General features: G+C 47.2%; 7 protein-coding genes across 7 annotated transcripts in view; 4 read left to right on the top strand and 3 right to left on the bottom strand.

The window, feature by feature from the left end:
* Nucleotides 1-41: 41 nt before the first annotated feature.
* EURHEDRAFT_409114 (uncharacterized protein) lies at nt 42-441 on the bottom strand. The gene has a single exon (XM_040781003.1). It carries the CDS (start codon nt 271-273, stop codon nt 97-99), a length of 177 nt encoding a protein of 58 aa, XP_040641528.1. The 5' UTR covers nt 274-441; the 3' UTR covers nt 42-96.
* A 729-nt stretch (nt 442-1,170) lies between these two features.
* On the top strand, nt 1,171-2,036 carry EURHEDRAFT_449683 (uncharacterized protein; the record flags this gene model as incomplete). The annotated part of the gene is made up of 3 exons (XM_040783831.1): nt 1,171-1,360; nt 1,409-1,650; nt 1,701-2,036. 3 exons carry the CDS (start codon nt 1,171-1,173, stop codon nt 2,034-2,036), a joined length of 768 nt encoding a protein of 255 aa, XP_040641527.1.
* A 1,519-nt stretch (nt 2,037-3,555) lies between these two features.
* Nucleotides 3,556-4,020, top strand: EURHEDRAFT_409110 (uncharacterized protein). Its single transcript, XM_040781002.1, has one exon. The coding sequence runs from the start codon at nt 3,623-3,625 to the stop codon at nt 3,824-3,826; it is 204 nt and encodes a 67-aa protein (XP_040641526.1). The 5' UTR covers nt 3,556-3,622; the 3' UTR covers nt 3,827-4,020.
* Nucleotides 4,021-4,448: 428 nt separating this feature from the next.
* Nucleotides 4,449-5,823, top strand: EURHEDRAFT_409108 (uncharacterized protein). The gene is made up of 4 exons (XM_040781001.1): nt 4,449-4,881; nt 4,933-5,176; nt 5,240-5,375; nt 5,430-5,823. The coding sequence occupies exons 1-4, from the start codon at nt 4,734-4,736 to the stop codon at nt 5,751-5,753; spliced, it is 852 nt and encodes a 283-aa protein (XP_040641525.1). The 5' UTR covers nt 4,449-4,733; the 3' UTR covers nt 5,754-5,823.
* Nucleotides 5,824-6,321: 498 nt separating this feature from the next.
* EURHEDRAFT_400017 (uncharacterized protein) lies at nt 6,322-7,454 on the top strand (the record flags this gene model as incomplete). Its single annotated transcript, XM_040779973.1, has 4 exons — nt 6,322-6,544; nt 6,598-6,925; nt 6,985-7,129; nt 7,188-7,454. The coding sequence occupies 4 exons, from the start codon at nt 6,322-6,324 to the stop codon at nt 7,452-7,454; spliced, it is 963 nt and encodes a 320-aa protein (XP_040641524.1).
* Nucleotides 7,455-8,836: 1,382 nt separating this feature from the next.
* Nucleotides 8,837-9,800, bottom strand: EURHEDRAFT_449754 (uncharacterized protein; the record flags this gene model as incomplete). Its single annotated transcript, XM_040783841.1, has 2 exons — nt 8,837-9,045; nt 9,656-9,800. The coding sequence occupies 2 exons, from the start codon at nt 9,798-9,800 to the stop codon at nt 8,837-8,839; spliced, it is 354 nt and encodes a 117-aa protein (XP_040641523.1).
* A 602-nt stretch (nt 9,801-10,402) lies between these two features.
* EURHEDRAFT_400016 (uncharacterized protein) overlaps nt 10,403-12,075 on the bottom strand; it is a gene marked incomplete at both ends in the record, with an annotated part of 1,970 nt that continues 297 nt past the window's right edge. The window contains 4 exons of the mRNA XM_040779972.1: nt 10,403-11,011; nt 11,201-11,496; nt 11,549-11,640; nt 11,729-11,849. Of these exons, the coding sequence (XP_040641522.1) occupies nt 10,403-11,011; nt 11,201-11,496; nt 11,549-11,640; nt 11,729-11,849 (1,118 nt within the window). The remainder of the gene's footprint in view (nt 11,012-11,200; nt 11,497-11,548; nt 11,641-11,728; nt 11,850-12,075) is intronic.

The following is a 12,075-nucleotide window of genomic DNA, read 5'->3' as shown; positions in this document are numbered from 1 at the left end:
CGCATGGCTGACTGGGCGCTTAAACAATCCTTCTCTGAGCAGGAGATATAGCAACCAATAGATATGCTGCCTAAATAGAGAGTGGTATGCATCTGTCTACACATAATGCCGGATTAAGCGCTGAGGTTGCAGAGAACGGCCATTGGGCCATTTGGTGCTCTGTGCTCCGTATTCCGTAGTCAAGCGGCGCTTTCTGTTGCATTTTGTCGGTCGCTGATTATATTTCGAGATTTGCTTTACGATAAGGCCTTGAATTTCAGTTAGGGCACCCATGTTTAACTATGCCCAAGTTAAAGAGAGTACAGAGTACCCTGTAGGTCAGACCACGTGCAGACAATGGCGCACGTCGCTCAGTACCAGACATGCAAAATTTTCAAAGCGACAAAGACCATCAGACTCTTAGAAAGTGGTGCCTATTCTGTCTCTAGTACGATAAAGTAGAAAATGAAACATGGCTCCGGGGGAGAAGGAAAGATTAAGGGCCAATCACCTGACATTGCCCGTTTCGGCTGTCGTCAACGGTGAATCTTAACCAGTCTTTCCCTTCTTTGGCATCGTGTGAAACACGTACAATTTCGTTATTGTTTCATTTTCTGCACGGAATAAAACGCAATGTATTTTGCCTCAGTCTAAGCGCCGTGGAATTTTCACTGTGTTTTCATAGCCAGCGGCAAAGGCCATAGGGCCCATAGACGCTGACCCAGGGAACCATCCGGACAGAGGGTTCCATTCAATTTATTTATTCATGGCCTGAAAGAGCCGCCTTATACGCTCAATAACCTTTGAGGCCTGTTTCAGATTCCTATTGTGCATCCCATTATTGTCCCTGTCCGACAATGGGTCGATTCACTCGGCGCCTATCTGTGTTCGCCCAACACAAAGCGGGCGTCAATAATAAACACTCGGGCTGAATGATTATGGCTCGTTTTTCTTGATAGCCCCAATATTGGGGGCCTTTCGTTTTTTTGTTTTTTTTTTTTTTTTATCAAATTGGCCCGAGGCGTTCTTTTTATACCAATGACACAGCCTTCCCTCTAATATCAAGCAAAAGCTGACTCGACGCAAGACATTTTGGATTTTTTCCCTCTACATATTTTCATGTCCGGATATCGTATCCTGCATTTATCTTTCCTGTCGAGGTTGGTCAGTTCTATTTGCGCTTTATCGATTATGAAGGCTTCATGGAGAGCACGCCTGGCTGGCCCAGGATATGTCATTCTCAATGGAATTCGGGTTATCAACATCATCACTTTCTTGGACATCATTGCTGCCAGCGTGGTGATGCTGGTGAAGATTTCGCTAACGAGCGGCTTTTTCTTCTTCGAGGCCGTCACACATGCCGTGACAGCTGGCGTGAGCAGTAAGTAGAGCTTGTTATATGACCTAGAGCACTGTTAACGACGAATAGTATTCCTTCTCATTTCCGAACTCCCCTGGTTATGCAGCTACTTCGATCGCGACTGGCCATTACTCGGACATAATTCTGGATTCATCACCTTGGGGATAGCGATGTTCATGCTTGGTGCCGGGGTGTTGGGTAATCTGAATCGGAAAGATATGGGTCAGGACCATCTTGGTATGACATTTTGGCAGATTGTTCTTTCCGCAGGGGTCCTGGCCTTGGTCATGAGCACAATTAACTTTGTTTCGGTAAGTTCTGTTTATTCTCTCTAGACGAGCAATACTAACTATGTCCGCAGAGCTTCGTTTTCGCAGATGGTGAGAAAGGCGTCACCGCACGCCAAATTCGAATCTATGGAGCGGTTGCAGGCCAGAAAGGAGAGATTCCGCGAACCGGCAGTCACAGAACATTTAGGCTCAGCATGAAACGCGAGGATACCTTACCGATATACAGCCCTCAAGCCGGAAGGAAATCGCCAACTGACCGAAATTCAACACGTTTTCCTTTGAAAATCGAGAAAATTTCGAGCCCCCCTCCAAACGATGCAGCATCGTCGAGATATTCGAGAGATGAATCCGGCATTGCGCCTCCAGATCTGGCACATCATCCAGCTTTGAAGGGGGAATATATCTGAGTGGTTACGGATTGGGTAGGATAAAATAGGATTGATACCTTGGACTGATCTGTGCGGGCGTTATGATTGACGGCATGTATACCTCTTTATTTTCTTTCTTTGGCAGGATGGCTGGACCGTATGCCAAGTTTGTTCTTAATGTTCTTAATTGTATTTGTTATAGACCATAGCGCTTATTATATCTGGGTATCTGTTGTGACGGTTAGCGGGGCGCCAGAAACGGCTCCCATTGAACTGTGCATCTGCCGAGCCCTACCGCCTGCCGTTGATGGGAATACCATTGCCCTTTGCGGTATGGCGCCTACTGTATCAGGGATAGCGCCGCATCACGCTGCTTTTGGGCCGCTCACATGCCGCCTCAACGCATCCATTGCATCTATAAAAGCCCGACATCTCCCCTTCAAAGGACCACACTCTTTCTCTTCCCTTTTCCCTTCTCCTGTCTGCCTTGTCCAGTGCACTGCCCTCTTACCAAGATGCCACGTTACCCGACGATTTGTCCTTTTCCAGTATGGCGCCGTCCACTCCCCTCGGGGTGGCCGACGGGTCATCTGGACAATTGAGACATTGAGACCTTGTTACTGTCCCTTCATTGGAAATTGAGTTATCCACTTCATCTTGATGCTGTGCTGCTGCTTACTATTGCAGTTATGGGCCCCTTCACGCGTCTGCCAGCTGATCAGCGACTTTTTGAGTTGCTTCCAGCCATGCTATCCTATTTGGGCTTTCCCTTGAGGACTTCTGGATCCTCAGCTGCCTTGCTTGTTGTCTCTTATCTCAAGATCTCATGATCGCTTCTTCAGCCAGGCTCCCAAGATTCTACATGGGAAAGGCAACTTTCTGGTTATCTGGTTACCAGATCTGGCTGTGAACTGGGTTGTGCATATCCCCTCCACAGCCGTCTTTCGACCCCACCAGGATCAATTCATTTACGTATCCTCGCCATGTTTACCAACCAATAGCGAAATTACCACATCCTTCTCATTTCAGCGTGTATGACATGCGAGGCTTGGAACTGCAACATCCAGATGCGATTGGCGCAGGGCACCGGATCTCGGCCTCCAGGCGTCACCAGTAGATGAAAATAGACACATCAGCAGATGAAATTTTCAGGACAAGAGAAATTCGCCTCATTGTTTCTGCTGATGAGAAAGGTGGAATGGTGAACTTGACGGACTGAGAGCAAGTATAAAGAGGACAATCAACGCCGCAGAGGTTGCAACATCTCAACTCAATTCTCCCACAACCCGCACTCTCCCCTTCAGCTTCCACACCCCTCCTCTTTCTGTGACGGCTCAGCTCAGCGCCTCTACTGACAAACACCATCAACAAGGCAAACGATGCCAACAGAGCAATCAAGACAAACAGTTGCTTAGTGAGACCACACACAACCGTATAAGACTTCTTCGTGTAAATAGGTTTTCCTCCTCTTTTCTTTTCCTCTTCAGATTCAATATTCTCGTTGATGGCTACAATAGTTTAGATAGGAATATCAGTTCGTTATTATCTACTATTCCAAGCCCGTGACACTTTCCAAATCACCTGTCTGTTATGATATACCCCTAAACATCCCCATCTCCCAAAGTATGCCCCCTACCTTTCACATGAACAACTTCAAGCCGTGGGCTCACCCTTTGGAAAGCCATTCTCACCATGCGAATCACCCAATCCATATACCCCAAGAACCCGAAAAATCCCCTCGCCCCAAGCCTCATCATGATTCCCTTCCAAGCACTTTGTCACTTCCTTCGGTAGCTACACATGGGGTGCGACTGTATAAATGTTGTTGATGGATGCAATTCAGACAAGGAGGGGGGGGGGGAGAAGATGAGATTTCGAGCACGATTTTATTCAATACTGATAGAATGTGTTAACTCATGGCTTCCTTTGGCAATTTGGAGCCCTACACAGTGAGGAAATAGATCAGGCAAAGCACTGAAATCTTCAGGTAAATAGCAGCCAAAGAGGGCCTGGGGAGCTCCGGATCCTCAGGATTCTGAGTCTCAACTCAAGCATACTGTTACAGACCTTGTCGTTGTCGGAATATAGAGGTTCCTTACCGAACAATACCAACTGATGCCTGATTGATGCCTCGCTGATATCATATGGCGCAAGCAGCGTATTTACTCTGCTATTACTGCTTTTGAAACCGCACAATCGCTTAGTATACTCTATAAGGTAGTTACTGTCTTATATAGGATCCTAGATAGCACACTTTTGCAAGAATTAGAGACCTCAACCATATACGCTTGATACGTACTTTCAACCCTGACTAAGCCACATCTCCGACAGTCGTGTCAGACTCACGTGATTATGCGGGGAGTCAAGGCAGAATCATTGGACCATAAGCTATGGTGATAATGCAGAACACGGATCCAGAAGATCTGAAGCGGGGTCTCTCGGATCGTAGCTCAAAGGGGAAATCGGGAGTCGATTATTCCAGACTAAACGAGGTCTACATGGAGATAACTAGTTTAACGAAGAGCTGTATTGTCTAACAAATGTATGTGCGCATACGCAGGTGATTGAGTGCTTAATCTACAGTATGTGTGCGCACGTCGACTATAAGAATCTCCTGGCCTCGCTACTCGGTATGGTTAGTCATTAGCGCGGCGACTGCCACTATCCTAGATGGAAGTCTTGGAACCTTCAACCCATCTGCCTTGTAATACACCCACTTCATATCTGTTGTCTAAAATGCCATATTATGGTCACCTTGGGACACTTTTTGCGAAACCACATAAGTGGGCCGCCCTCCATCGAGATCTCCTACGAGTAAAGGAGGATCAAGTCTCTTCAGAGAGATTAGTTGGCTCCACATATCTGCCGCAAGATGGCGATCAAGGCAAAGCACCCACTTGCCTTTTCCGTTCTGGTCTATCTAACGTTAATCTAGAATTTGAAGCTATCGCTGCGAATTTTGTCAAGCCAACAAGGGAGGATTTTCTTGACGGCACAGTCGACTTTAATTACACTCAGAATCCTTTCTGGAATGTCTTTTCCATGCTTGGACAGATGATGCAACTGGAAGAAGAAGCAGAAGGAAACCAACCTAACAGCCAATATTTTCGAATGTCGAAACATACAATGGAATATCTCATCAATATTCTTCTTGGGCAGGTCCACTTGGCCACGTGGTTGTGAGTGTGAATCCTCTCTACATGGTGTATATCATTGATAAATGCTCATTGCTGTCAACTTAGTGTCTTGCTTCGTGACTCAAACATCAGTTTTCACATCCATTCCTGCGGTGTTAAGGGTGCTTTGAAGCCTGCAGGAGTTCTCAGCAGGTGCTCTGACCTCAGAAACAAAATCACGCTTCCAGTTGCCACATTTTCGGTTAGTCCCAACTATTAACCACTTCCAAGATTACTTACTGAGGTTGATTCACAGGTGATGTGTCCCCAGAAAAACAAAGACGCCATCTGCCATGAAATTCCGCAAATTCTCATACAAGCTATATTAACTTTCCAAACGAATCCAACACTTAAAACCCACCAGCCATTTGCACTCCGGATCGATGGAACCAAACTTCAGCTTAGCTCTGCCCTAATACCTCAAACATACATCCAGAATCTCAGTCGCGGTAACCCACTTACTGGAGAGCTTACAATTCTTCACTCTGTGGCTTATGATCTACGGGACCCCGAGGAGCGAAGGGAGATCTTGAGACTTCTTGTTGGTCTTCTGAGATGCCTTGATGCTGTAGATTTTTAAATAATTAACATAATATCACTCCATGCCAAATTGCTATTCGTGGAGTATCTATTTGGACAGTGTATCATACAGTGTTTAATATGAAATAGATTCATCTAGCTCATATAGTTTCTGACAGTTGCCACAGAACAATATCCTGCAATATCTTCCAAACAGAACTTAAGTAAAATAGATCCTCCCAAAGGATTCACCCTAGTCAGAAGGAAGGCCATTTTCATATAGTGATGGCATGCTGCGTGGTGAAGAGTTCGGGCAAAGCTGCAGCAAAGTGTACAAACAAAGGTTAGCAAAGATGAAGCATCAGTGAATGCCTGCCACAAAGGGATCGCTTAGGCACATACGCATACAAATCTCTTTGGTTCATATTAGACCGTAAGTTTCTGCCAGATCCTCCTTCCGTCGCAACAGGGACGTCTTAAAAATTGCAGCCATCCATTGTTTATTTCTTCCCATGGGCCTTTTGCGATTTTTCAGTCCGTCCTAGCCAATATCTGGTATTTCAATGCTATATTCTCATGGAGATTGCCCTTGACGTTGCCTTCTAAATACCTGAAAGACTCATCGCACAATGCATTTCGTTCCCACAATCTCTGAGATCACTGAGAGCCGCTCGAACGGAAGCCTTGTCAACCTCCCCAGCGAACCCTCCGATCTGACCAAGAAAGACCTGTATGTGTCGGGATCCAGGTGGGGGCAAACGCACCTTAAGGCTCTACGGGTACAGCTCATTGAGCCTGTCTCACCAGAACGGATTTTCCCCTGCCAGTTTCTCCCCGCGTCTGACGACCCAGGTACGCAGCATGACTGCCGTTACGCCCGGTATGCCGCTGACCATATTTCCTAGTTTTCACAGAATTAAGAACTGAAATAAGGAAAGCCTCTGAGGACACTCTGAAGGACTGGTACCTTGTCGCCCCCGAATTTGTACATAACCGTTTTGCCAGCTTGTTCGATGATCTAGCAACACTCATGACTACGAGGCCCGCTCATATCGAGGGCACGATCGCATACAAGCGCAATCCAAGCCCGGAGTCAGACTTATCCACAGAATCGAACGAAGATCAAGATGAAGAGCCCTCACGCTTGGCCTTTGGTGGTATAATAAACCCCATCGTACTCCACAAAAGCTTCCAACCGATCAAAACCGAGCACTACGTCTACGTAATCAGGCAGTATGCACCTGGTCGCTTTCTTTTTCTCAATATCTGATGGAAAGCTAACTTCTGCTTAGCAACGTCTCATCTACTCCCGTGCAGATCTGGTTGGGGGAGAAAGATCCGGTTACAGCAAAAAACGATGGCAGCCTGTTCCTGTTGCGTGGGGGAAAATACTCGAAGTCGGGCAGATACGGTGTCGTTCCTGTGGTCTGTTTTGAGGTAAGGAGTCTCTGCTGCCAATTTAAGCTCCCAATCCATTGCTCACATCTCGTATCAGGCCAAACGGCGTCATGCCGCGGGGGAGTACGCGAGAGCTGGAGAAGAAGAGCGTTGCTGTGAGGATATTCTGGGCCAAGAATTTGCCGAACTGCTTGGCCAGGTGATGATGCAGAGCAGACAGGTCTCAGAGGATGATGGTTGGGTTGATCAGGAGGCATTTGTAGTTAACATACACGGGACGAGGTTAAAGATCACGGCAGCACGATTTGAAGGAGAGTACCTTGCAGCGGTTAACAGCAACACCATGCTAGTTAGTCTGACTTAGTGGGTGCGGAGAACATATGCTTTGGACCTAAGGAGGGTTGAGGGTCGGATCGAAGCACTGAGATGGCTCTTAGGGTTGGTGCGATATCTCTACAGTGGACAGGCGGAAATCGCTTTGCTGAAGAAGGTTTTGTGATGGGGGCACGCGACTACAGCCGCGCGATATACAGTGTCGAAGACGAAGAGGAGACGGGATCGAGTCGAATTTGCAGCAGCCAGTTTAGGCAGTCCAGGAGTCTCTTTGCAGTAGCGTACCGGTCCGGGTGATCCGGACATCAGATTGTCGATTACCGTTCAATATTCTATGATACCCATGAAAAGCGGACAACGATACAGCTCATGAGATGTAGTTGTCTTCTTTGAATTACAGACGCCATCCCTTGTTGCTTCTTATAATTCAGACTGTTCTATAGTACCCTAGTGGTAGTGTGATAGAAAGATCTACAAGGGCCTATGTCGTAGAGGAATATTCAGTTGAATTGACCAGAGACGGCGGAGCTTGGCCATCAGAATACATTAACTAGACACCCAACATCCCCTGCACCTCCGGGTCACACACCAACCAAACCGGTATATAAGTACCGCCTACTCTGGGCTGTTGACCTCAAAAATCTCCACTTCATTGAGCAAGTGGACCCACTGCTGATAAGCCCGTGGGACTCAAATCTTGAGTCCAAAGGGCAGCCAACTACCCCAAAGGTACAGGCCAGAGAGGAGTTTCAGAGATGGCTTGATTTCATCCCACCACTGTCAATGGTTGTCTATACAGATGGGTCCAAAGGAAAAGAAGGCACGGCCGCAGGAGCTGGCTGGGCAGGCTACTGGGGAAACAGCAAGACCAAGATCTTCAGTGGACATGCAAAGCTCCCCAATCACGAGATCTTTGATGCAGAGGCTAGAGCGGCCCTGCTAGGCCTACAGGCAGCCCTTAAAGATCCTAGAACCCAGCACTCCACAAAAATATATATCTGCCTGGACAACCTGGAACCAGTACAACAACTCCAAGGCCAACCCAAAGGATCAAGCCAATCGATTTTCATGAGCTTTCAAGAAGCCGCCCAGACATGGCCGCAACACCCTAGAGCACCCGGCATACAGTCAGGTACAGTACAGGTGAAATGGGTTCCTGGACACACACAGGCATTGAAGGAAACAAAGAAGCAGATAAGGAGACTAAGATGGGTTGCCATTCTCCCCTGGAGCTCCCTCCTCCACCCGCCCCAATAGCGGCTGCCAAGCGGGCAGCCCGGGTACATTGGCAACGGTTTGCACAATTCTGGGCGGAAAAAGGTCCCAAACGTTATAAGGACCTTGGCATGGGCATAGAGAAACGGCCACCAGAGCTCCACCTTCCCCGAGCAGCTCTGGGTCGCCTCCTAGCTGCTAGGAGCGGCTATGGTGACTTTGCATAGTACCATGAGCGCTTCGAACATGATGATGCCTTGCTGACATGCTCATGCGGCCGCAGAAAGGAGCCCACCCACCTTTGAGATTGCGAAACTCAATGATAGCACAAAAGACGTCACATTTTCTTTGAGGGTCTTTCAGGTAGAAAAGTTCAATATCACAATAGCAGACTGAGTCCGGAAAATCTTTTAAGGTAATGTATTTGGGAAGATCACTTTGGAAAGCATCATGCTGTTTGCGTTTTCCCAAGGATGAGTTGTTAGGCAGTGAGATTTTCTGTGGGAGCATGATGTCAGGTTGGGTCCCGGTAATGGCAGACCAGAGCTGGACCGTGGCAAATTGAATGATCATACTTTCGTGACCAAAAAATCTTGAATGGACCCAGTGATGTTGGCAGATCACACAAAGACATCTACATCTAGTGCTCTTATCCTTCATTCGTCAGAGGACCTTGCGCTCAGCCGGCAATACACAGTCAAGAAACTATGTCCTAATTAGCCTGCCACTTGCAAGAACAAGGAAGCATTCTTACTCGTTGCATCTGTTTACGGGCGTCTTCACCAATGTGGCGACGGGCAAACAGCTCGAAGTATTGACAAAGGCAGCGCCAGTATTCATCATATGACTGAAGCACTTTATCTCATGATGTTCTGTACACCCAGTCAAAAAAGTTCATGTAGATTGTTTGATCCTCCAAAAGAAGATAGTCCACATAGTCCTCCTTTGACTGAATGCAATATATATTCTCATGTTATTCCCAATCACAAGGATTTTCCCAATCAAGTGAATACTCACTTCCGCCAATAACGCTCAACAGCAGCAATACCTTCCAGGGTCTTTGGCTTGAAATTTGGAGGGAGCCATTCAAGACGGCGAAAATGTTCCAGTCTGGCTCGAGTTTCCTCACAAAGAATGGGATCAGTCCAGTGTTGGTGCTCATCAGTCTGAGCCGAAGGCATGGGTGCAGGTGCCATGAAGAAGGCCAGTATAAAGATCAGGGTTTAGATTTTGTGTTGTGGGACAAGGTTGACTTGGGCTGTGGGGAACAGGGACAAGGAGAGAGAATGGAAGGGTGTGAAGACACCAGAAGAGAGGGAGGACGAAGCATCTTATAGGCGCTTGACCAGGTGAACAGGGGAGGGATTTGGCTGTACAAGGGAGCCATTTTGGGAGTCGTTTTGGTCGCGAGTAGAAACGGGGGGAACAACTGAAGCGCCAACATCAGAAGTGGAGGATGACTGACGACTCTGGGTGGGTGCAAAATAGTGTGGTGTGGGCAGTCAAGCAACGGCTCGACATCCAAAGTTACGGGTGGAAAGGCGGCCGTTCCTGGCCTCAAAAGCGGTCATTTTCGGCGTCAATTCCACGAGTTCTTATATTCTAGATGTAAATTGTAAACAAAAAACGCTTGTAAACCAGAATAGAGATTCACTAAAGTCACTGAGAATTGCTTGGGGTACTCTTTATTACGATGACACGAGCCCAGCTTGGTGTTGACATTCCAATGCTAACCTTCCCTGAATGGAGCCTCACACAACTGTTTCATGACACCTCTGTGTGATTTAAAAGGTGAACTTTCTGTTTAAGCAGCTTCACCCCACAGATATTACACTCAACCCCTTTGGTTTGCCAAGGAGGATTGACATGTTTTTGTAGAAAATGCCTGGTGATTGAACCGGGTGTTGCATGTTCCACAATCCAATTCTTTAGCAGGAGATTAGCGTTCCCCAGACAAAGAAAGCAGAGCTTAGGTCGCTCTTCTGGAAACTTGATCCATACAGATTCCATTGCTTGGCGCAGGGTAATCTCAGTCTCATCCTCTGAGAAATGCTGTTGCCGTTTGGCAGGAGGACAGGGTTCATCATTGTCAGGTGCAGGCCGGCAGTGAGATTGGCTGGCCTGAGGTGTGGGCCGCCCCTCTTCCACAGGGCAGAATGCAGTCATCGCATTAATCGCGTTGATCCAACGCTGATACTCTGCTTCAAGGGTGGCACCCGGCATGCTCAAGGTGGTGTCAATCACCATTAGATGCTGCGGAGGCATAAGACCCTTGTGCTCCAAAGCCCCCATTGCCTTGGTATCCACCAGCTTTCCTGCCAGTTGACATTCAAGGTCGATCACAGGTTGCTCATTCTGATACTGTTCTAGATTCTCCCAGATCCATCAGTTCCGCTGTCATTGCTTCTCATTACAAAGTTCACAGATAGCTTTGTTATACTTCCGCTTTGCTTCCATCATTCGATCCTGGAAAAGTTCCAGCTTTTCCTGTAGATGATGATGGTGCTTGGAAAGCGCTCCTTCATCAAGGTGGCCAAAGGCAGTTTGCCACGCCATACTAACACTGTCTAACTTGGCTTTGTAGTCATCCCATGTCCGCTTGCGTTTATTTACTGTGTCCTGCCGTGCACGAACCACAGGGAGCCAATTAAAAGATTTAAATTCTTCAGGAGAGAGCTTATATGGTCGATTCAGGTCAATTGAGGCGCTCAACGAGCATGCAAATCGCATTAATGGTGTTTGAGAACCTGTTTTGCGGATAATTCCCTGAATGTCAACATCAACATCCACTTCATAATGTCGGATGAAGGTGCGGATATCTGCATGCTGTAGAATGGCGTTTTGGAGGGCATCAGTGACTTATTCTATCCATAGAATTAGCTACTAGCTGAAGGGCTCATGAAAACTCACCACTGCTGTTGAATTCCTTGGCTCCAGCATATCCAAGGAGGTACAGCCTGGCAACTTGATCAAAGCCTGTGATACTCGCCTCCTCAACGCATCTATGATTGCACCACAGACGCCGTCAGTCTCTTCTCCAGGGCAGTTTGATGTCCAGCAGTTTCCCACACCACCTGGCAGAACACGTACTTATCTAGTATTTCATCCTTTAGTTTCAGTTCCTGCTGCCCCTTGCCATCTAGAACCCCAAGGCTGTAAAGTTTCTCCAGGATATCCAGTACTGGCCCAGTTGTAGAAATTTTCTTGAAGCCTATTGATATGAAAGAGCATACTCAGCAAGCATACATGCGGACTGAGGACCAGAGTCAGATCAAAGATAATTTCTGGAATCTTGAACTCATTCCTATCCAATTCTGTCAGCCGACCGGCTCCCAAGGAGCTACAAGAATAAGAACACCTATGCAGCCTTCTTCCCAAGGAATTTCTTTGTGAAGTCCGGCTTCAAGGGAAAAAAAAAAAAAAAAAAAAAAAAAAAA

The sequence above is a fragment of the Aspergillus ruber genome (assembly GCF_000600275.1).
Source record: "Aspergillus ruber CBS 135680 unplaced genomic scaffold scaffold00004, whole genome shotgun sequence".
Lineage (NCBI taxonomy): Eukaryota > Fungi > Ascomycota > Eurotiomycetes > Eurotiales > Aspergillaceae > Aspergillus > Aspergillus ruber.
The sequence above is the reverse complement of the archived record's forward strand: the minus strand, read 5'-3'. Positions and strand labels throughout refer to the sequence as shown.